General features: G+C 39.6%; 1 protein-coding gene across 1 annotated transcript in view; it reads right to left on the reverse strand.

The window, feature by feature from the left end:
• The window catches only part of LOC139465733 (next to BRCA1 gene 1 protein-like), a 31,150-nt gene extending 13,698 nt beyond the window's left edge, over window positions 1-17,452 (reverse strand). Inside the window, exons 1-9 of the mRNA XM_071247563.1 lie at window positions 17,129-17,452; window positions 8,336-8,404; window positions 7,030-7,071; window positions 5,633-5,892; window positions 4,013-4,103; window positions 3,343-3,576; window positions 1,990-2,119; window positions 922-994; window positions 209-412 (exon numbers count right to left, since the gene is read on the reverse strand). Of these exons, the coding sequence (XP_071103664.1) occupies window positions 209-412; window positions 922-994; window positions 1,990-2,119; window positions 3,343-3,576; window positions 4,013-4,103; window positions 5,633-5,892; window positions 7,030-7,071; window positions 8,336-8,404; window positions 17,129-17,239 (1,214 nt within the window). The 5' untranslated portion in view covers window positions 17,240-17,452. The remainder of the gene's footprint in view (window positions 1-208; window positions 413-921; window positions 995-1,989; window positions 2,120-3,342; window positions 3,577-4,012; window positions 4,104-5,632; window positions 5,893-7,029; window positions 7,072-8,335; window positions 8,405-17,128) is intronic.
• Window positions 17,453-22,418: the final 4,966 nt, after the last annotated feature.

The raw sequence follows: 22,418 nt of genomic DNA on the forward strand, positions 1-22,418 counted from the left end.
AAATGCACCCCTACAACATCCCTACAGAAGAACATTTTATAATACAACAAATGTCTTTATTACGATAACTATATAAGACACAGAAAGTGAGTTGAAAGTCAATAACATGAGAAAAGGGTTTTGTTGTCAATAAATGCAAGAGATCTATTTCCTTATACAACAAAACGATTGCTTCCTTGTTTCCTATCATGACATGATGGGCACCTACTTCCAGGCTCGGAGTCGGTCATGCTCCTCGGTGTGTCTCTCTGTGTTGTCTGCGTACAGCAGGTGTTTCAGCAGCGGCACCTTGCGGCCCTCCTTCAGTCCAGCATCCAGACACGGGCGTCGCAGCTTGAGGAACACATGGTCATGGTCGTGGATGCCCGGCTTGCCCTCACAATCCTCACACAGGTCGAAGTTAGGGCAGTTGCTGTCAATGAAATATTTGTTTCATTACCATGGATATACCATGTTTGTTTGTTGTGTAACGTTGAACGCAGCAATATTCAAGCTACACGACGGCAGTCTGCAAATAATCAAATCTGGACAAGACAATCCAGTGATTGACATCATGAGCTTCGATCCAAGCAACTGGGATATGACAACATGCATCAACCAAGTCAGCCAGCCTGACCATCCGATCCCGTTAGTCGTCTCTAACGACACGCATTGGATGGTAAAGACCCAATTCTAACCCGGATCTCCATCATGTTCATAGGTGAAGGAAATATGAAGAAACACTGGCAATACAGTTTGGAAAGTTTCAGAAACACCTGCTTGATTTAAACTTTAGGTCCTAATGGTTTTATGGAAAAATATATTCCAATCTACAAATCTTTCTAGAATCACTCCAGTGCAGCACATGTAAAGTACATACATATCCTTGTGAATGTGAAAGTGTTCCTGCTTTGTCTACTCTAGGGCCATAGCTTGACTTACCCGCACTTATATCTTGGTCCAATGATGGTTTTCTGACACTTGTCACACAGAATCTTCTCGTGTAAATACAAAGCTGTAAAGTAAATATTAGTGTCATTAGAAACACCACAAAGTAAACAAAAGGCAAAGTCTAAACAACACACCAAAGTAGACGAGCAACACCACACCAGCAATAGTCAAGATAGGTCACTATGATCATGACAGCCTGTGAATAACCAAATCTAGACCAGACACCAATATTACCCTCAAAAAGGATTCAGTGTGCTCTCATGAGAGTGAGTGAGTATGGTTTTATACCGCTTTTAGCAATATTCAAGTAATATCACGGTGGGGGACACGGGAAATGAGTGAGCTCTCGAATGTCATTCTCAGCTACCGGGGGAGTATACAGCAGCCTATGAGGTGCGAGAAGGTTAACAGTCACCTTCCCATTTCATTCTACTGGGTACCCTTTCACTGCTGGGTTGGACAGAGGCATACTTCAAACAAAGTCACTTGCCTCAAGAGATACCTGTGTTTCAGCCCTGGCGAAGGTGAGGTGAAATTGGGTTTAGTGTTAGTGTTAGTGTTAGTGTTAGTGTTAGTGTAGTGTGTGTGTGTGTGTGGCTGCTTGTACTAGTCCTGACTGATGCCGATTTATAGTGCTAGCCCACTGAGATACCATGCCGCAGTTTAACATGAATACCCCACTCAGACACAGTATACTGACTCTGAGCCAACCAGTCCTTGTTTTAGCCCCTTAATGCCAAGTACCAGACAGGGTAACAACAAGTACCATCATTTCATGTCTTTTGGTATCACACGGCCAGGGCCCGCACCCCGGACCTTTGCCCTCCGGGCTGACGCTAGGGAGAGAAGCCTGCACCCAGTCACCAATTCACCTACTCTCCATGACCAATATGTTTAACTTTGCCTGATTTGTGTCTTTAACACAGGATGTGCCACCACTGGGACCAGTGCTACCCAGAAATCCCCAGGAGTCCCAAAATTGTCAGAAACACTACCCCTTTCATCTCCCAAAACAAATAACTTGCAACTGAACAATTATTTGAAGGAAAATGTACATACGATGTGAGCTGCGACTCTCCTTGCGGTCTCGGGCACCATATGGCCAGGCTGAGTCCAAGCCACGGAGAACCTGCTTGACTGTCTTCTTGGTGACGTCATGCACAATCTCATTCCGAAGCTCCTGCTTCAGCTGAAAGGGAAACGCTCATCAGTACAGTCGATTCAAGGACACTAGCAGCTTCCAGCTTATTTCAAATTTCAACTGATCAACAATCACATCATACATACGGAGCACGACTTGATAGTGAAACTAGTCATACAGGGAGACCAGACTGACCAACCGGCACATTTGATTCAACACTCCAATACTTTATGTTCGCCCAAACAAATAAAGTTCACACAACCCTGCTCATTTTTCTGACTTGTCTTAGCAAAAGTATTAGCACAAATGACTTTTGTGGACATACATCTATGACGTTATCTCCACATCAAAACATTTTATTATTACCCAATTCCTTCTTTGTGAGGCTTAGAAATCAATCACTCCTTGTAATCAATGGTTAAAACATTTACCATGTATACTCAAGCAACTCCTCATCCATTCTGTCAAATGTTCCCATATTCAGTGACATTTGTGAACTGGTTTCAGTTTGAACTAGTTCCAGTGAATTATATCTTCATTCTTATATGACAAACACCTTGGACACATTCATCTCAATAGCTTTGTTTGGAGCCAATCACACGACACTAAGCCTCACCTGGTTTGTGTTTGCAAGTTACATAGCAGAAAGTAGTGACTTCCGTATAAACAAGGGCAAAAGTGAGCCTGGTTCACTAATATCCCCGACCCGCCTCGTGTGTCAGTAGTTTCAAATTAAATAATGGATAGGGTTAGGGTTTGAAAAATTCATAAAAAAATGGAAAATTAATACAAACAATTTTTTTCTTTTGACAACACCCCTCCATATGACACAGATTATATTACAGACGGACAGACGGACAGACGGACGGACGGAACCTTGGTATAACTATATTAGATAATTACTTTAGAATAATAATCACAATCAATGTTGAGATTGTAAACCATCAAGATCAGGGCCCCATTCACAAAGCGATTGTAGCACCAAGACGATCACGACTTCTATACTTTAACATAGACATACAACAGTGCTAGGATCGCTTTGAGGAAGGGAAACCTGTTCCACAATCAAACTCGCTTTCTTGATAATTTGTACAAATAATACGAAAAAGCTCTTAACAATGTCACAGTATATTTATCATTCTGGGTGATAAAATAAACAGAAAGGATAAAAAGGATTAATCAATCATCCAGTTATTTGCTCAAATAAATCATTGATAAAGGACAAAGGTGATCTCCAACACCAGTGATTACTAAACAAGATCAACACTCACCTTCTCCATGAAATGTACAAATGCCTGGTATGGCATGGCCTCTCCTTCCTCAGACTTGGCAGAGGAGAGTTCTCCAGACTCCTGGTCCTGACTTCCCCCAAGTTTGTCTGCAACATGCTTGACCAGCTTGTCCATCTCGTTTGAGGCCAGGTCACTGCCCTGGATCTCATAGTAACAAGCCTTCTTCCGTACCACAGGTTCATGGTAAGCAGGCTTGATGGGCTCTGGCAGGATCTGAGGACAACATGTGAGCAGTGCTGATCAGTGTCTACTGGAATTTTAGCACCTTGAGCATGTCCCGTAGTGATATGCATTTCAGCATTTTATAAATACCTTACTATTATTTGTGAGGAGAAGTGAAATGGGGATCACCAACGCATTGAAGATTATTGGACTTGTCTAGCGAAGAACATTGACGTGTCTGTCTGTCTGTCTGTCTGTCTCTCTCTCTCTCTCTCTCTCTCCTACATTGAGGACACAGTGATTAAACCCCATCACCTGGCTGATAGTGTGTCACTTCAACACTGACAGTAGAGTGAACACTGATCACTGCTAGGGAACAATGCACACAGATGCAGGTCATATTCCATACTTATCAACAATATTCTAAACTTGTCATTATTAAAAGACAAAACACTGTCAAACCACGACACCTGTCTCTCGTACTCACCTGGTTGTGGATGAGTCCAGTCTCTTCATCAAACACATGTTTAGGTGTCACCTCGCCAGTCTCGGCCAGCTCAGAGGCTACTTCAGGTTGACTGCAGAAAAAGACACAACACATGCATGACTCCTTGTGGACAACCAAACCGTTAACATACACTGGACAGAGCTCCAGATAAGGTTTTGGTGTTGTGGGTATTTTACCCATGCATTTTAAAATCATTGGGTATCAGCAATTCTATCTGGGTATTCAAATTTCTGTTACCCACTAGTTTTTACACATGTGGGTAGTTTAAGTTATATATTTAAAAACACTATTCATCAAGTCCCTGCAAACTGGTTTCGTGTGGGTTCAAGAGCTTTATCATTGTTTATAGGACTCAAAAATACCACGATACTTCCACAAGAAAGTGTGATGGCAAATGATCATGACGTAACTGTCATCGTGGAGTTTGGCAAGGTTGACAGAATGCCCGTTTATAATTTCAAAATAAGTTGCTGATTTGCTAATCGAAACGCAGGGTTACTTCACAATATTTTGATGATACGCACAAGTTTTATTTTTGTAGCGTATCTGTAATGTACTAATGTTCGTTGCGTATTTGATACGCTTGGATTTATTTTACTGCGTATTTCTGCATTTCGGATGCGTATTTTACGCAGATACGCAGCCGCAGCTTATCGGGAGCTCTGACTGGACTTTAGTGGACCTTAGCAACTACAAGAGAAGCAACTCCGGCTGAATCAGTTTTCAGAAGAAAAATATTCATGTGCTTATGAATTGCATATAAACCATGTAAACATAATGTAACTGTTGGATAATATATGAAGATTTACCAATATTCAAGAGATGTTAGATTGGCTTGCTGCATAAACGAACATACTGGTATGTTGTGTGAAACAATGCCCATGAACGCATCACATGTGACGTCATAGATCCATACTAGAGATGCACCATTGGCCTTGTGCATGATTAGTGCGTAAAGTTTGGAAATCACATACAGAATATCGTGATAACAATACTTGTGGTAACACTTGACTGTTAGTTTTGTCATTAATTGGTACACATAGGAAACATCTCTTCTTCTCGTAGATACTTCTCTATATGTTTCTATGCTACATGGTTCTTTTGGTGGTGAGTATATTAACATGACTTGGGAAATTTTAAATTTCAATTTGGAAATATTTCAATGACATTTGCTGCCGACTGCAGAATATCGGAATCTGAACTTGTACTTTACAACAGAACATTGCTTAAGATAAATATTTTTGTTTCTGTCAATTCTATATCTCTATGTCTGAACCAATTCTCTGCCATTCATAGCTCAAATAACACACACAAGTCAAATGTACATATAACCTGAGACCCGTGAAGTTCCGGGGCAGAATAGGTCTTCAGCAACCCATGCATGCCATAAAAAGCAACCACGATTGTCGTAAGAGGTGACTAACGGGATCGGGTGGTCAGTCTAGATGATTTGGTTGATGTATGTCATTGTATCCTAATTGCTCATGATGTCAATCACTGGATTGTCTGGTCTAGACTCGATTTATCTACAGACCGCCGTCATATAGCTGGAATAATGCTGGGTGCTGTGTTAAACAACAAACAAACATAGAGCCTCACCAGTCGGTGTGCTGTGTTATCTGAATCTCGATCTTGTCAGCATCCCTCAGTGTTTCAACCCTCGGCTGCGGTCTGACGCAGGCCTGCTGAAGAACCCCCCCCGTGCCGGGGGATAACAGGTTGTGTTCTTCCTTCTCTGCATCCGTGAACAGTGAGTGGGGGTTCACATGGATCATATGGACCTCTGCTGGATCATAATCATTGTCCTGGTCCATGGCCTTCACGTTCAGCTGCAGTACGTTGGCTGTAGTTGATGAGTACTGGCAACAGATAGACACCAACTTATTATGCCCATCTTGCAGTGTTCACATTGTGCATGATATGTACAGATTATCAACATGATCAATGTTAATTTCTTTATCTTACTTGATTTCTCCCCAAGACCCCTGTAACTGGCCGAGGTGAGATGTTGGTCGAACAAAGGGACATTGCAGGGTACGAAAATTAGTGAGAAAATTTACTAATAATCTACTTTTACCCTTATTTTAAAACTGAGAAAATTATTTTCCCCCAGATCACTGTTTTCAAACTTTTCTAAATATAGCAGGCATCTGAAGGGCTCTAGCCTGCCAGCATTCTCACTTGGGCCTTTCATTTTGTTATTAGTTTACAAAACCAAATGATGTAAACTCACTGAAATTAAAAAAAATCACACACATTTGACAAATTGTTGATAATGAAAAGCTGATAGGTACATGTTGATGTTTAGGACTTCTATTCCAAATAATTGTGTGCGTATACAACTGCAGCGGCTAACACTAAACTGTAAGTTCACATGATAATTTGGACATGAAATTGTATCATATATTTTTTCAACCACCTATATCATGTATATCATGTCTATTGAAATTTGAAGCAACTATGCTTGTCGTAAGTGGCGAGGTGGTCAGGGTCGCTGACTTGGTTGTCATAGATTCAAGTTGCGTGAATTGATGCTCATGATATTAATCCCTGGATTGTCTGGTCCAGGCTCAATTACTAACAGACCAACGTCATATAGCTGGAATATTGCTGAGTGTGGCGTTAAACAACAAACCAACCAACCAACTATTGAAATTTGGGTCAAATATTTGGTAAACCAACTTGAATTAAACAAAGGCCTGTTCATCAACTGAACACTGTAGTATTAAATTAGTCTGATGCCAGCGTCTAGTAACATTCTGTTCAGTCTGTAAGATTAGGTAATAAATGCCATATGATAACACTAAAATTCACTGAAAATGATGCAAAGAGCTCAGTTCAGGCTAGTGGACTCAAAAGGTTTTGGCACAGACTGTTAAATAATAGTACAATACTGGGAAAGCTCACACACAACAATTCTTACCAATGCTTCAGAAAGTTATTTTTAACAATGTTAAACAATGTTTAACAACGCTTCAGCAGATTTCATCACTTACTCTGAAAGCTTCCTGTAACTCGTCATTGCTGCTCACAATGCACTGAAATCAAAGGATGGACAAAACTTAACATTGGAGGCATCAACTCAGACTGACAAAATACTTGAAAAATCAGTATTGCTGCCTTGATATAAAATAATAATATTAACATACAAAACATCGAGCTTCACAAACATGACAAAACTACAAAACATAAACGATACTGAAAGTGTTGAATCTGCAGCAAACACAAAACTTCAAGTGTTATGTAAAGTCAAATGTTAAAATGATCATAGCAGTTCATACATTATTTTATCAGGAACCTGAGGTGATGAGAAATAAAGCTTAAGAGACATTCAAGATTATTTAACTTGTACGGCTATGTGCATGCACGTTTGTGTGCGGCTGCGGGTACTTATCTTGCCTTCTGCCAGTCTTACAGTGAAAGCCCACTGACTTAACATGGATACCCCACTTAGACATATTATACTAACTCTGAGCTGACCAGTCCTTGGTCTATCTCCTTCGTCTTCCAGTGTGGCGTGGCTTGGGATAAAACATACGACCTTCCCCTCTCTCATAGCTACTAGTACTAGCAGTGTATTTGCGTAAAATACTCCCCCAAAATATTCGAAACGCAAATACTTTCAATTAATTTGCATACAGAAACTCATGCATTAAATGAAGAACTCAAATATACAAAAACAGCACATGTAAATACCTATTGAAGCTTTTTCAGCATGCGTACAAAGGAGCTAATTTCCGAAACAAAATTATGAGCTATTTTACTTTCCGAGTAAAGCCTATATATTTAGAAAAGTTATATACATCTAAAACATTACTTAATTTTTTTTAAAATCTTAACATGTTTACTAATTTTGGGAAAAAACAAATAGAGTGATGAATAGATAAGTGTAAAACTATTGGTTACCCAATGAAAAATGTAATAACCCAATTAACATGATTAAAATCGAAACCCTGGAGCAAAAACTCAATTGCTCAAAAAGTTATCGGGAGCTCTACCTCTGTAGAAGACCCTCTGACTGTGGCGGCAATCTCAAATTTATCTCAAATATTTTATTACAAATAAGGTAATGATGTAGAAATCATGAAAGTGCTCAACAACCATTTATCTCCAACAAAATCACTATCCAATTTCAAATAATAGTACTCAAAGAAAAGTAGAGGAAAAATGACATTTTCAAAATGGCTGCCATTATCATATTCAACCTAGCATGTTCGTATGGGTTAGCTCATGCAGTCTCACGAACTGTTAAGAACAAAAAACATGGAGTGCCGTGAACTGTTAAGTACTAAAATCACTAACCAGATCCCCATCTTCATCCTGGTAGCGGACATCTAGCTCATCGGGCTGGTCGTCATACAGAGCCAGTAACTGGAAATAGAACCATTACATGTGAGTAAATGAGTTGACGTTACAAGGCACCAGATGACTTTACTCACAAGTTACCATTCACAATGGGTATTTCATAGTTTTCTTTCAGAATTCAATATATGTGAAAGCCCTTGGGTGCAGTCTATTGGGCATTTCACACCAATGAGTAGACATTTGTTTTTAATAATTCTGTTTAAATTCAGGTCACATTCAATTTGTAGCTGTTTATGTGCTGCCCCAAATGTGTCATCACACATAACTCGCAACAGCGATATACACGTCTCTACAACAAAAAGCAAGACCAATTGTATTTCTTATATATTATCTATGAGAGTTTAGTTCATGGAGGTGTGACACTGCATTCCATCAAATTCCATCTTCAGCAACCCTTGCTTGCCGTAAATGGCGATTATGCTTGTTGTAAGACAGGATCGGGTGGTCAGGCTCGCTGACTAGGTTGACAGATGTCATTGTATTCCAATTGCAAGGATAGATGCATCAATTACTGGATTGTCTGGTCCAGACTTGATTATTTACAGACCGCCGTCATATACTGTAAATCTTGAAACTAACGCGAGTGTAAATTAAATGCAAAAAATGCGAATGGTCTTTGCTCACATTATTAAACAACGCATTTATATCAACAATAAGACATTTTGGATAGCAGAAATACCAACTCAGACATAAGCTGAAAACAAACAACTAGGTATTCCACATCACTGTTTATTGAGCAGCACTTGTAACAAGTGCCATTCAAACACTAATTACATCCTGTGAATTGTCACTGCTGTGGTCAAGACAAGAGTTCTACACATATAGGTCATCAGTGATCACACCTGCAAGTCCAGACAGACGCCACCCACACAACACAGTGTCTTTGCGACTGCGTCAAAGGCCGACACAAGCCAGCGCGCATGTATTGTTTTAGCGGAAGTATTCTAACCAGTGCTAATGAGCGGTGCTATTCGGTGTGTGATTGGATTAATGTAAGGTTGGATGAGGGTGAGGATTCTCCTGTAAACCTGACAGAGCACATTTTCTTTAGATATAAATCCACTGATGCTTCAGAGGAGGGGGGTGTCACATTCATATTTAGTCAAATTATTGACTAGGGGCCAGTGGTCGCATTCTTTTGGAGACGCATTAATTTCACGATTTACGGTATCTGGAAGAATGCTGAGTGCAAACTGAAAGTAACATAGGAAACATTGGGTGAAGAGTGATTTGGGATTAACGCTGCATCGAACAGTAATCCAGTAATATAATAGTGCGTCAGCTTAATGTGGGAGGAAAGCCTAAAGTGATGCAGGTCTCAGATATTTACCATTTTTCGAATTCAACTCACCAACATAGGCTTCTGGCGTGCACAAGGGACGCAACTCTGCACTGCGATTTGCAGTGCCTTAGACGATTGGGCCACCCATCCCCCCACATTGAGGGATGACTCACAGTACTTTTCGTGAGTATATGTGCACAAGCAACTCAACTTGGGGACAGGTGATATTTTTTGGTGTAACTGTAGCTCTGCCTAAAACTGCTTTGATCATAATTAATTATACCATGGTATTAGCATTACATTGTTCATGTTGTTTAGACTGTTGAAAAAATGCCAGCCACAAATAATACATTGTTGCTTGATTTTTATATAAAAAAAAATACTTAGTCTCATAGTTTTAAGTAAAAAAATATATGTGGTTTTGCAATATGCAGCTGAATGAATATCTAGTATCCAAACAAACTCCCCGCCCTTCCTCCCTCACCCCCAACTACCCCCTTGAATACCAAATGGTGGGTCCCACAAAGTAGGAAGAAATCTTAATGTAAATTAGACTTCAGACAGACATTGACCACTTTGGTGACACACAGGGTGAATCTTAATCCTATAAGCTTAGGGAAGTAACACTTTCTGTACACAGCTGTGCTAGCTAAACTTAAAAATTATGCCACCAAACATGTCAAGTGTCAAAATTTTCCATTTGTTGTGTTTGAAAGGAGGCACAATGGAATGTGTCTTTGCCATTGCATCGTCAAAGAGTACTGCCCGAGAACTAGTCATATTAAATAATCCTATTTCGGTTTCAGTTACTTCTTCCTTGTTTTGCCTATGATCATGATGATACCTGACACAATCACTAAAACCAAAATAGATTTACCAGAATAGTGCATGCATGGTTCGTGACAGGACATCCTCCTGCTCGTTTGTTATCTATTGTTACAAACGTCTAGATCAACAGATGCATCATCATCATCATCATCATCATCATAGACATTCATCATGATTTTTATGAATATTCAACATCCCTGTTTAAACAAAATGAGAGCCCACAACCTCAACATAAGAGTAGAAACCTGAAACCTTTTACAACTGTTGCATTTGCAAATCTTAAACAAGCGTATAGTCGACAAAGTCATCTATATCCCCCGCCCATTTTAACACGTTATGGTCCCAAACCAGTTAACTGACCCAACATTTCTCTTAGCCCATGTTAAAAATAGCTGCAATGGAAATTCTAAAATAAACATTTCTAAAAACTCCTTAATATCAAATGGCACCAGTTCGGTACGTGCTTTATATATAGACATGCAATGTTTGGCAAGGAAATATTTAATAGTTTATTTGTTAAACTCCATAAGTGAACCCGCCCTATATTAAAACTTAAATCCAACTTATTGTCATGGAAACATAAACAATACAAATTTCTATAAAAAAAGAAGCCCAGTAATATAAATTCCTAAAATTCATAAATAGCAAAAGGCAACAATTCAGCATGTGTCTGATAGATGCAGAAAATTTCATCCGGAATCGAACCCTACCCTTACTGTTTTCTAAGTCAAACCATCTTCCTGGGGCAAGAGAGTTAACTGACTACAAAAGTCCAGTTTCCACCCTTGCCAAACTAAGCTGGTATTATGGAGTTAGAATTCCAGTCTAGTTCGACAAGGGTGGAAACTGGACTTCTAAAGTCAGTTAACTCTCTTGCCTCGGGAAGATGAAGTCCAACGTGTTGCCAAGGAAACGTAAAAAAATGTTAAAAGTTCAGTATGTGCCTGGTAGACATGCAAAGTTTTGTAAGAAAGTAAAACAAGATGCTGGTACAACATGTACAACATGATGTTTACTCAGTCAATAAATATGCAGCCATCTTGCGGTCCTGGATGCTGCGAAGGCCTTGGCAAGAAAATAACGTTAAAAATCATTATTTGACATCACCTGATATATCAAGCATGAAAAAATGATATTGTGATACATGTCGTGGAAAGAATTAACTTCTAATTTACTGATAATACCACGTCACCCACAAAAATCTTGGTTTCTACTCATTAAACGAACTTGCAAAGTGCTCACACACACTTTTGTTGACATGGATAAGATGAGCATGGTGAGATAGAAAGTCTAACAGTAGGATCATTCAAAGATGCTTCAATACATTTAAACAAACATTCAAAGACCACAAATAAAATGTCAACCAGCTACAGTAAACTACGGTTATAACGAACACGCTTATAACGAACTAACGGATATAACGAACTAACTTTTTAGTCCCAACTATATGCTGTAGTTATGCTGTATATATGCTTATAACGAATTACGGTTATAACAAACTAAAATTAGTAGTCCCTTTGAGTTCGTTATAACCGTAGTTTACTGTACTTCATTCTTGGCTGTACCACCTCATTCATATATATCATATATATTGGGGGGGGCGGGGGGGGGGCACTGGTGGCCCAGTCGTCAATGGCGCCACGATTCGCTGTGCAGAGTTGCGTCCCCTGGGCACGTCAGAAACCTATGATTGTTGCTTTGAATCCCGGTTCGCCCCGATTATGTTTCTAGGTTTGTCAGCACCATACCCGTGCTCGTGGTAAACATCTCAGACCTGCATCTCTTCTGGCTTTCCTCCCACATTAAGTTGACATGCTGTGATATAACTAAAATACTGCTAAAGGCGGCGTTAAACACAACTCACTCACATTTATTGTTCTTCTGAAATAAGTTGGCTATATATTTCCCACAAATAATGCTGTTACTTTCTTCATGCCTTGGTTAGAACTTGGATCAATTTGATTTGTCTGTTCATCAAGTTCATGGTGAACATGAAGGTGAAAGGATGGGACGTGATCAGGATGCTCGTATTATGTACAACACTCAATAAAGTCCCAGCCCTCTCACCATGCTCACATTGTGGATTGTAAACCATGCATATTATTGGTAATAAGCCAAGTTTTCAAGGTGAAAGTTATCTTCCCCGGGGGAGAGGGAATCAGGGAAGGCTCACCAAAAAAATATGACAGACTCTCGGGGTAGGGGTCCTGAAAAAATATACATATTTGGGGAGGGTCATGAAAAATGGTCACTTTATAGTAAAACATAATGTGCTTTGCATTTGTTTTTTTCAGGGAGGGTTATGAAAAAAATGTACAAGGACATGGAGAGGGTCATTCAAAACTATGACAAGCATTAGGGTGGTGCCATTATTTTCAGTACATTACCAGCTGATCACTGCATCAAAACTTCTGACCCACCCAACCCTGTAATAAATGACTGGTCCCTTAGTCGGTATCTGTATATTTCAGTTGATAAATCATAATACCAAAACCCAGTAACATGAAAGTAAATGCTGCATCATATTCATTAACGTATAAACATAAAATGGCACAGTTACAAATTGGCACTAGTCCCGTAGTCCTTGCCAAACTGGCCAATAATTAACTGATTAAGGTATCATAAGGACTAGTAGAAATTTGCCATTTTTTTAGGGTTTTGATATATGTAATCATTGTAAGGACTAGTGGACTAAAACTGTTAGTTGCTCTGAAATGGCACTTAAAACAAAGGATAAAATACTTAGAGTTATGTGTAACTTGTAACACCACTGTCATGTTTGTTTGTTGTTTAACACCGCACTCAGAAATACTCCAGTTAGTTCACTATATCAATAACCACGTCTGGACCAGACAATCCAGTGATTGACATCATGAATGTTTATCTAACCAAGTGGGATATGATAGGCCTCAAAGATTAAATGTTTACCAAGTACCCATATGGCTACAAGTATTTATTTCCCGGTAGCCTGTGGTAAAATAAAGACGTCAAGCCAATAGGGTGGGGAGCCAAAAACATTAGAAATGATCTTTTATCAAATAACTACAAATAACAATAAGTACAAGTCATAGCACTTGTCTTGGAATTGTATATTAGTGGAAACTGTACTTGAGTTTTGTTATTTTGCTTATCCAATAAATTATCAACTAAAATAAAATACTAATTACATTAAGAGGAATTATTTGCGAGTACAATTAGTAGCAGACATGTTTATTTTTGTGTCTACATATGAGTAGCAGTAAAATTTAGTCGCCGAAAGATATTTTTAAAGGTAGTCATTTGGCTACCACTGAATTTTAGACAGTAATCAAATTGAAATTTAGGTCGCTTTGGGGACCAGTTTACATGGTTTAGGCGCAACTTTGAGGCCTGACGAAGTCAGCGAATCTGACCGCCCAGTCTCGTGATCATAGTCTAGTCGCTTCTTATGACAAGCTTGGTTTGCTGAAGTCTTATTCTAACCTTGACTGTCATATGGTTACAGCTATCATGGCTGTGTATAAAACCCTTTCACACCATTACTAACTTAACTAACTGTACAGATTAACACAACGTAACTTCTTTAGAAGTTGGAATGGTAACTAAGACAAAATTGTTATGGATGATCATTTGCTTGATAAGAATCTTGTTAGAATCTACACCGAAACGTTGCCCAATTGTAATAAAGAAGTTGCTCATCCATAACAATTTTGTCTTAGATAACGTAACCTAGATGGCCCGTCTGGATAGTCAAAATGTCACCTATTCTCCATGTTTTAATTGTACACTACTCTTGCATCGTGTAAATACGATTTGAAAATATTGAGGGGATGAGGTCGTGTGAATGGTTAACTCAAAGAAAGATATATCTCTATCGTCTCGTTAGACAGGGACCCGGGAGATATTTTCTAATTTTGGGTACAGCAACATTTTTATTCGCTCATCAACTGCCACAAAACGAAGCAAAAGAAAGCTAGCTCTATCTGGTTATAAAAAGAGTTAATAGGGTATCAGTACTTGTGTTTGTACTCCATTTTAATAATTTTATTCAAAATTTCATCGCATATTATTTACATTAATTTTCGATGTAATTGTGAGCGAACAGATCGGTAGACCGCACAAACTCACCGTTATTTACAACCACCACAATCAGATTACTGCTACTAAAGCTTTGAATGACACCTCAGTTGACACATATATGATAAATGAAATACTTTGACCAGTTCAAGCCATAGATGCTATAGTCTGACTATTATGTGTCAACAAAACATTTTCGTGATCGAAATAACACCCTGCAGGAATTTTCCACAGTCAAACTGGTCTAAACGTAAAAAATATCTGGCAACAACAATCAGCTATACACTAAAGCAGCAAATAAAATAACACGGAATTGGAAAGTATTATTCCTGATATAATCAGATACACACCCTTCCGATCATTGCCATCAAAATTCTTTTACATCATTATTATTGTGTTATTGGGATTCATCAGGCAAGGTAACAACAAGTACCATCTTTTAAAGTCTTTTGGAATGATACAGCCAAGAATCAAGTATAGTGAAACTGATTGAGCATCTTAACATGCACAATCAACTCTGAGTGACATTTCACATGCTTTGTATATGTGTGGTAACATGTCCACCGTGTCAACATGTACTGGACTGGATACTAAACCTCGTATAGGACCCGTGAAGATCAACTGAGTGACAGTTCACATGCTTTGTATGTGTGTGGTAACATGTCCACTGTGTCAACATGTACTGGACTGGACACTAAACCTTGTATTGGACCCCGAAAGATCCAGGGTAGAAAAGGTCTTCAGCAACCCATACTTGCCATAAAAGGAGACTATGTTTGTCTTAAGAGGCGACTTACAGGATCGGTTGGTCAGCCTCGCTGACTTGGTTGATGCATATCATTGATCCAAATTGCGTAGATCGATGCTCATGATGATAATTACTGGATTGTCTGGTCCAGACTTGATAATTTACAGACCGCCATCATATAGCTGGATTATTGCTGAGTGCAGCATTAACATGATTAAACAACAAACAAACCTTGCACTGACCGCCTGTAACCTCAACATCTGACTATAGTGATAGAAGGCTAGAAGTACCTGGGGTCATATAACCTGATGTGTGATTCATCACAGATGTCAAAGTAGTCAGTTCCCCAAACACAACATACCAACAAATTCTTATACACATGACTCTTGGAGGAAGAATTTAGAAAGCATGACCTACGTTAATTGACACAAATCCTCAATCTGACAATATTTATTGATATATAACAATACATATATTAAGGAAACTAACAGACAGGGACTGTACTCTGCACTCGCATGAATAATGATGGTAACAAGACATATCATGTAACCTTGAATACCTTGGACGTGTTTAACACTACCTTTCACAGGGATTTAAAATTAACACAAGTCCTCTTGTCTGAATGAAGTAAAAGTTCAGGAAGGACAAGTGACATTTCTTTGTGGGCTCATCGACATAATCATCCACAATATTTCAAGTAAACCAGCCTGGGCTTGTTTTCAGAGTTTTTCAATGCGCTAATACAAAGAAAATAATGACCTTCCACTAATATTTTTTTAATGACCCTCCCCATGTCCTTGTTGAATATGTTTTCATGAACCTCATCAAAGTGACAAAATGCAAAGAACTTTATATTTTATTATTGTACATAACCCTCCCCAAACATGTGCATTACTTTTATGACTATCCCCCACTTTTATCCTAATAAAGTCAATGTATACAGGGTGATGAGAAATATGGACAGCAAATAGAAAACTAGTCATGTTAGGTCGGTTTAAACTTGTTGGAACTTTGCCAATAAATGAATAAGGATGATATGCTTGATAAGCATGATAAGTGAAAAGCTGTGACTGAATTTCCTTCTTGTCTGAGTAATCATATCCTGTTCCATTCCCATAGAGTGTTTGTATGGTGGTCAACCCTGTACCTATGTGTAGATTCAACAATGTAATTGTTACTTAATTTACATAATCATGATCTAAAATTTACTACCCTACAGACACATCAATTCAAACAGACGTATCCATGTCTGACATTTTTTTCACAGACACATATATCATCATGACCATGTATTAACATGTAATGACTGTTCATAACAACTTCAATATTTAAATAATAAATCAACTATTCTTAAATAGCTGTTATAAGCGCGATCGTCAATCTGATTAACTTTCAAAATCAGCTGACGGTTCGACCACGGCGATATGTGATAAACCTTTGACCTCCTTTGTAGGTCATACCAGTCTTCGTGAAATGGTGTTTTTGCATTAATCCAACCACCAAATATTGATAAATACTTCGTAATTTACTTAACCATTTCTTGAACATAACAACACGTCACATATCTCAACTGAAATTCGGAACACGTCGATCTACAACGAATGACAACACAACAAAATGTCGGCTACCATTGCACCACAAGATGTAAACAAACCCTTTTACTTCAAATCTAAGCACTTATTCTTTAGCACCTACAGCTAATTCAAACAAAACATCAATGCTTAACTTATAACTTATCAAATAAAAGTTAAACCAAACAAAATCACGGAGGTTTACAGGCACATTTCGAAGTTAATTTTCAATATTGTTGTCTCACCATCGCTCGAAGATCTCGCCATGAAATTCCTTGGCTAATGTAAAACGGCTCGGGCTGCACATCGTCAGATTGTCCCAGCAGCTTCACTACTATCACTATAGCCTCGCTCATTTTCTCTTACAGACAGTTTTTTGTTTCAAATTCAGTGACAACTTGTGTACGAATGGTCACATATAATGATTTCAAAACCCCAATCGTAGATCAGGAAAACCCAGCAGCCATCTTTCTTTCGTGGTCCTTATTACGCACCTTGTACAATGTGAAGAATATAGTCCAATACTTTGTCTTGGCAGGATTGCAGTGCTACTTTCTACACGATCAACAATAATAACTGATTGAACCTTAAGGTCGGTAAACAATATACTGCCGTTATAGAGAAGTATTGCATTTCATGATTAAAGGTTTCGCGTATGAATATTGCATTTTCCAAAACAACAACAAAATAAGTTACTATTTATAGGACATGACGTGCTTCCTTGTGCCATACGTAAACATTGACGCTCATTGGTCACGTGTATTGGTATCATATCCGAGAAGCATATTCTCGAAAGACACGTACCACGTATGACACAATTCGACGGCGTGTAGTAATCCACAAGTGTTTTCAATTTAATCTATCAAAGTGAAATGGTTGTTGGGTTCTGCGGGTGACAACACCTCCGCCCCCCTAAACTGGTTCCACTGTTGGTACGCGATGCAAGCTTAGCGCGATCCACTATATAGACGGACAGTTAAACAGTGAGTGAGTGAGTTGGGTTTAACGCCGCTTTTAACAGTTTTCCAGTTATATCGCGGCGTGTCAGCTTAATGTGGGGGGAAAGCCCGAAGTGATGCAGGTCTCAGACGTTTACCACTTCGGTGAAACCCACGAGCACGGGTGTGGTGTTGACAAACCTAGAAACATAATCAGGGCGAACCTGGATTCGAATCCACAATCATAGGTTTCTGGCGTGCCCAAGGGACTCAACACACCCATCCCTTTTGTTAAATGTAAAAGCCAGCCCCACTCTATTTTTTCAAAAATGTGAGGCGGGTTGCAATTTATTTATTACACATTCAAACTAACCTCAACTTGAAGGAAGGGTTGTGTCCCTTGGGCACGCAAGGAATCTGTGAGCGTTGGTTTGAATCCCTGTTCGCCCCTTTTATGTTCCTGGGTCTGTCAGCACTATACCCGTTCTACAAAGCGAGTTTAGTCCTACAACTGTTGTAAGTCAATGTTTAAGCATGGGGTGTACGACCACCTTAGCGGCCCGCAGTATGGCCGTCGTGCTTGAAGGTGAGCAGTTCTCAGACGGTTTCGAACAGTTTGCGCACTCAGTCTACCCCTAAGCAGTTCATTTCTGGTTGATGCAGCCGTCAAAAATCGGTTACGGAGGTGACTTAAGACAATCTGACTATCCTCTGCATGTGACGTCACGCGTGGTCGACCTGGCCGAGGGTGATCAGCGGTGGTACCCGTTTGCTGTAGACGCGTCTGTAAATCTAAAACAGTCCGTCGACTACAACCCATCGTCCTTGCGACTTCAGCTACGGGCGTTCCCGTCTGCAACTTGCCGATGGCACGTTCACGTTGCACATTTGAAAGGCGTGGCATAACAAATGGCCGTAAAGACTTTTGTTTTCTTGGGGTATTTTCTTTTTTTGTTAATGACTACTAACGAGTATGGCTGAAAACACGTGCGGTATTATGGCCACGTGACCAGTTGCACGTGAAAAAAACACTTTTGCCACTATAGTGCTGTGCACATGATTTTGATCGACTCACCTGCACAAAAATGGGTGTTATCTGAAGTCAATTCGTGGCCATTACTGTTTAAATACACAATAAGGGCCCACAATGATAACTGGTCAAAATGTTAAAATTTTAGGATTGTGAAGTTTTTAATTTGGTTCAGTATACAATGGCCGAGAATTTTGTTTTGAAAACGTAAAGTTAACGCTGCTGCGCTTAACCAAAAGTACGTATTTAGAGGTCTTTATTTGTCACAACTCAAACGAATCTGAAAAGCGGAAACGAGGAGGCGTGGCTTAATTATCACGGCCGGCTGGTTCTGCAAGCTGATTGGATATTACCTCCAGCCGGGTATAGAATATACGCGATCGTTTCATTAGTTGTTGGGAGACCTGTGTTTATATTTTTGTTACATTTTGTCTAGACTAACGAGTCTATGCATAATCTAATCAAAATCGCGAAACGAAATCGCAATCCGGTTGGTTAACTGTCGTGCAGATTTCGGTCGATTGCAGGATTTGCAAAGCATGTGCACCGCCAAGACGTTGTCAACAGATTTTTTCCAAATCGTTTCATGTTTTTATCATTCATCAACGTGCTAACGTGATTTGATGTATTTCGCGATATAAGACCCGTTTTATCACAATATAGATTTTGATTATCGATCAGATCGTCCTGACTGGGCGCAGCCATTTTCAAGTGATACGAGAGGTGGAATCTGATTGGTCCATAGGAGAGGCTTAGAAGGGACATAACTCGTAATAACCACTGGTGGCGCTACGATCGAGCCCAGGAATTCCAGCCTCGTTCGGCAAGGGTGGAAACTGGACTTTTAAAGCCAGTTAACTCTCTTGCCTAGGGAAGATGGAGAAGTGGAGTGGTGCCATTCCATGGATGGTCGTTTTGACTCGGGATCAGTCGTAGACCCATGTTTCATCATCTATTTCTTTCTCTGCCAATGTCAGTTTTTCCCTTAAGATCAGAATTTAGAAACAACAGATATCTTATTCATCTGTAAATGTTTCAATAGTTTCAATGGATCCGAGGCTTAGACCTGTGTCTTCTTCAAGTTCAGCAATAGTAATACGACAGTATACGTTTTTCTATCTCCTTGATTGAATCTTCATTGATGGAAGTTGAGGGACGTCCAGACCAGGGGTCTTCGTCAAGGCTTGTTCTCCCTTAAACATAGCTACCCAACGGTTAACATTGGAATATCACCTATTATCCCCATACACTTGTCATGAGTATCTTGGTGGTGTACTTTCTTCTAAAGTCAATTTCTGGGTCCATTTGCACCCTCATAACGTTCAACTGACTGTCACTAATGTCCAAACGACCACAATAGACCAAATACACTTGCTCAAACAATGCACTACATTGCCTAGTTCACTTTGTTATGGCCCGTAGTTGAAAGTTAGTCAGGCTTAAAACTTTGTCCGTACCACACCCGTACTTGTAGGTTTCACAAGTGGTAAACGCCTGAGACCTTCATCACTTTGGGCTTTTCTCCCACATTCAGCTGACACGCCGTGATATAACTGGAATAATGTTAAGAACGACGTTAAATCCAACTCACTCACTCACTCACTCACTCACTCACTCACTCACTCACTCACTGTTAATTGATTTTGTGTGGTTATTTACTGATTTCACAATTTACCGTGCACGTGTACCGACTTCTAGGTTAAACTTCGCGTGTCAACTTGGGAATCAACACGTAACAGAATATACTGGTAACATATAAGCTACGTGACCATACATACTAATATGTATTTGTTCAGAAAATGTTTCTGTAATAAACAGCTTTGACGTCACAGATACGATAAATATGTAATAAAACCAATACAGCCTCGACGCTAGACTGTGGTGGTAAGGTTTCGTGTTTCGTATTCCACTACTTGAGCTTCTAGGTAAGTCATTAAAGACGCTGAAATATGCATGGGGTGTTGTCTTGCATATCTCTGAAAAATATACACTCTTAAAAAAACTCTGCAGAGGTTGTATGTAGATTTTATTAACCTGACTACACACAAAATTTGGTATATAAATTGGATATATGTTATTGGAAAAAGTTAGTGGCCTGATGTTCGACAACGCAGCCATTGTCGATTTGCAATGTCTTAAGCGGCATTGTTTTCACACTTGTTAAAAATTGTCATGGAGGAAAACAGTAAAGCAAAATGCACGTGGAAGTTATGGCATTCGTTGTAGTGGCTATAAAAGCCAAGCATTAGCCAATAAGTTGTCATTGAATTGTCAACATTTTTCGAAGTTCGAAGGGAGGAGGTTATCGGACCAAACTGTCAGGAAGCATCTTCGCGAGGCGGGATTCCGACACAGAAGACCAGTTATCGTCTCTGTTTTGCAACAGTTCCATCGACACCGACGCTTGCATTGGTGCCATACCTTGCAGCCTTGGAATTTGAGAAACTGGAGACGAATGTGGTTCAGCGATGAATGACGATTTCTTCTTCAACGGCGAGATGGATGACAACATGTTTGTCGTCGTCGAAATGAGCGTTTTGCCCCACATTGTGTACCTGAATTCGACAAATTCTGTGGCGGTAGTGTCATGGTGTGGGGGTCATGAGATTTGACTTGGTTGTGGTTCACGGAAATTTGACAGCAAATCGTTACATGAATCAAATTCTTCCAATCACTGACCGCCAGAGGGAGCTGTTTCAATAGGACAACGCCCCAACGCACACTTCTTGTGTCACGGTAGACTACCTTCATAATGCCAACATCAACGACTTGCCCTGGTCGTCGAGATCTCCAGCTCTCTACCAAATCGAACACCTCTGGGATGAACCCGATCAACGTGTACGTCAGCGTCAGAACACGCCACAGACATTCCCACAACTGGCCAACGCGTTACAAGCAGAATGGCGCAGAATTCCGTAGAACAGAATTCGTACAAATATCCAGTCAATGCCGAGGAGATGCAGAGCCGTGATTGCTGCAGTCAAACGAGATACTGCGTTCAGTGCAACCTTGTGGCCTTTTAATTTGTGACATGACAATGAACAGTTGTCAATGCCTTTGTACAATGACAACATGTGACTATCGAGTTTCAAAGTTTAATATTTGTATCTATGATATTGAATTAAATATATCGGCTTTATTAGGTACAATAAATTTACTTAAAATCTGCCTGTGCGTTTCCTTTTTTGGAGAGTGTAATCTGTTTCTGAAATGTTGGAATTTTTTCTCAGGTTGTACATAAAAAACATTACCAGTTCGTTGGATGCGCTGGATCTGTAAACTTCTTGTTTTTTGGTCTCTCCTACTTCCATCCAAAGTCAGATACAAGTAATCAGACAATCATAATATTTATTGATCAATAGCGACAAAATGTATTCCATAATCGTAAGATATCTACTAAATTCTTGTACGATTCCGACTTTAGCGTGAGTATGTTTTTATGCATCACTATCAATAGTGATAATACCAGGTATTCACTCCACGGTGAACGTATCCTGCCCCACCAGTGCCATCCGTCAGAAACACATACAAAGGCAAGTCAAGTGTTCCAGTGATAAAACACGTGAA

This window comes from Haliotis cracherodii, unplaced genomic scaffold, assembly GCF_022045235.1.
Source record: "Haliotis cracherodii isolate W230 unplaced genomic scaffold, xgHalCrac1.p SCAF_18, whole genome shotgun sequence".
Taxonomy (NCBI): Eukaryota; Metazoa; Mollusca; class Gastropoda; order Lepetellida; family Haliotidae; genus Haliotis; species Haliotis cracherodii.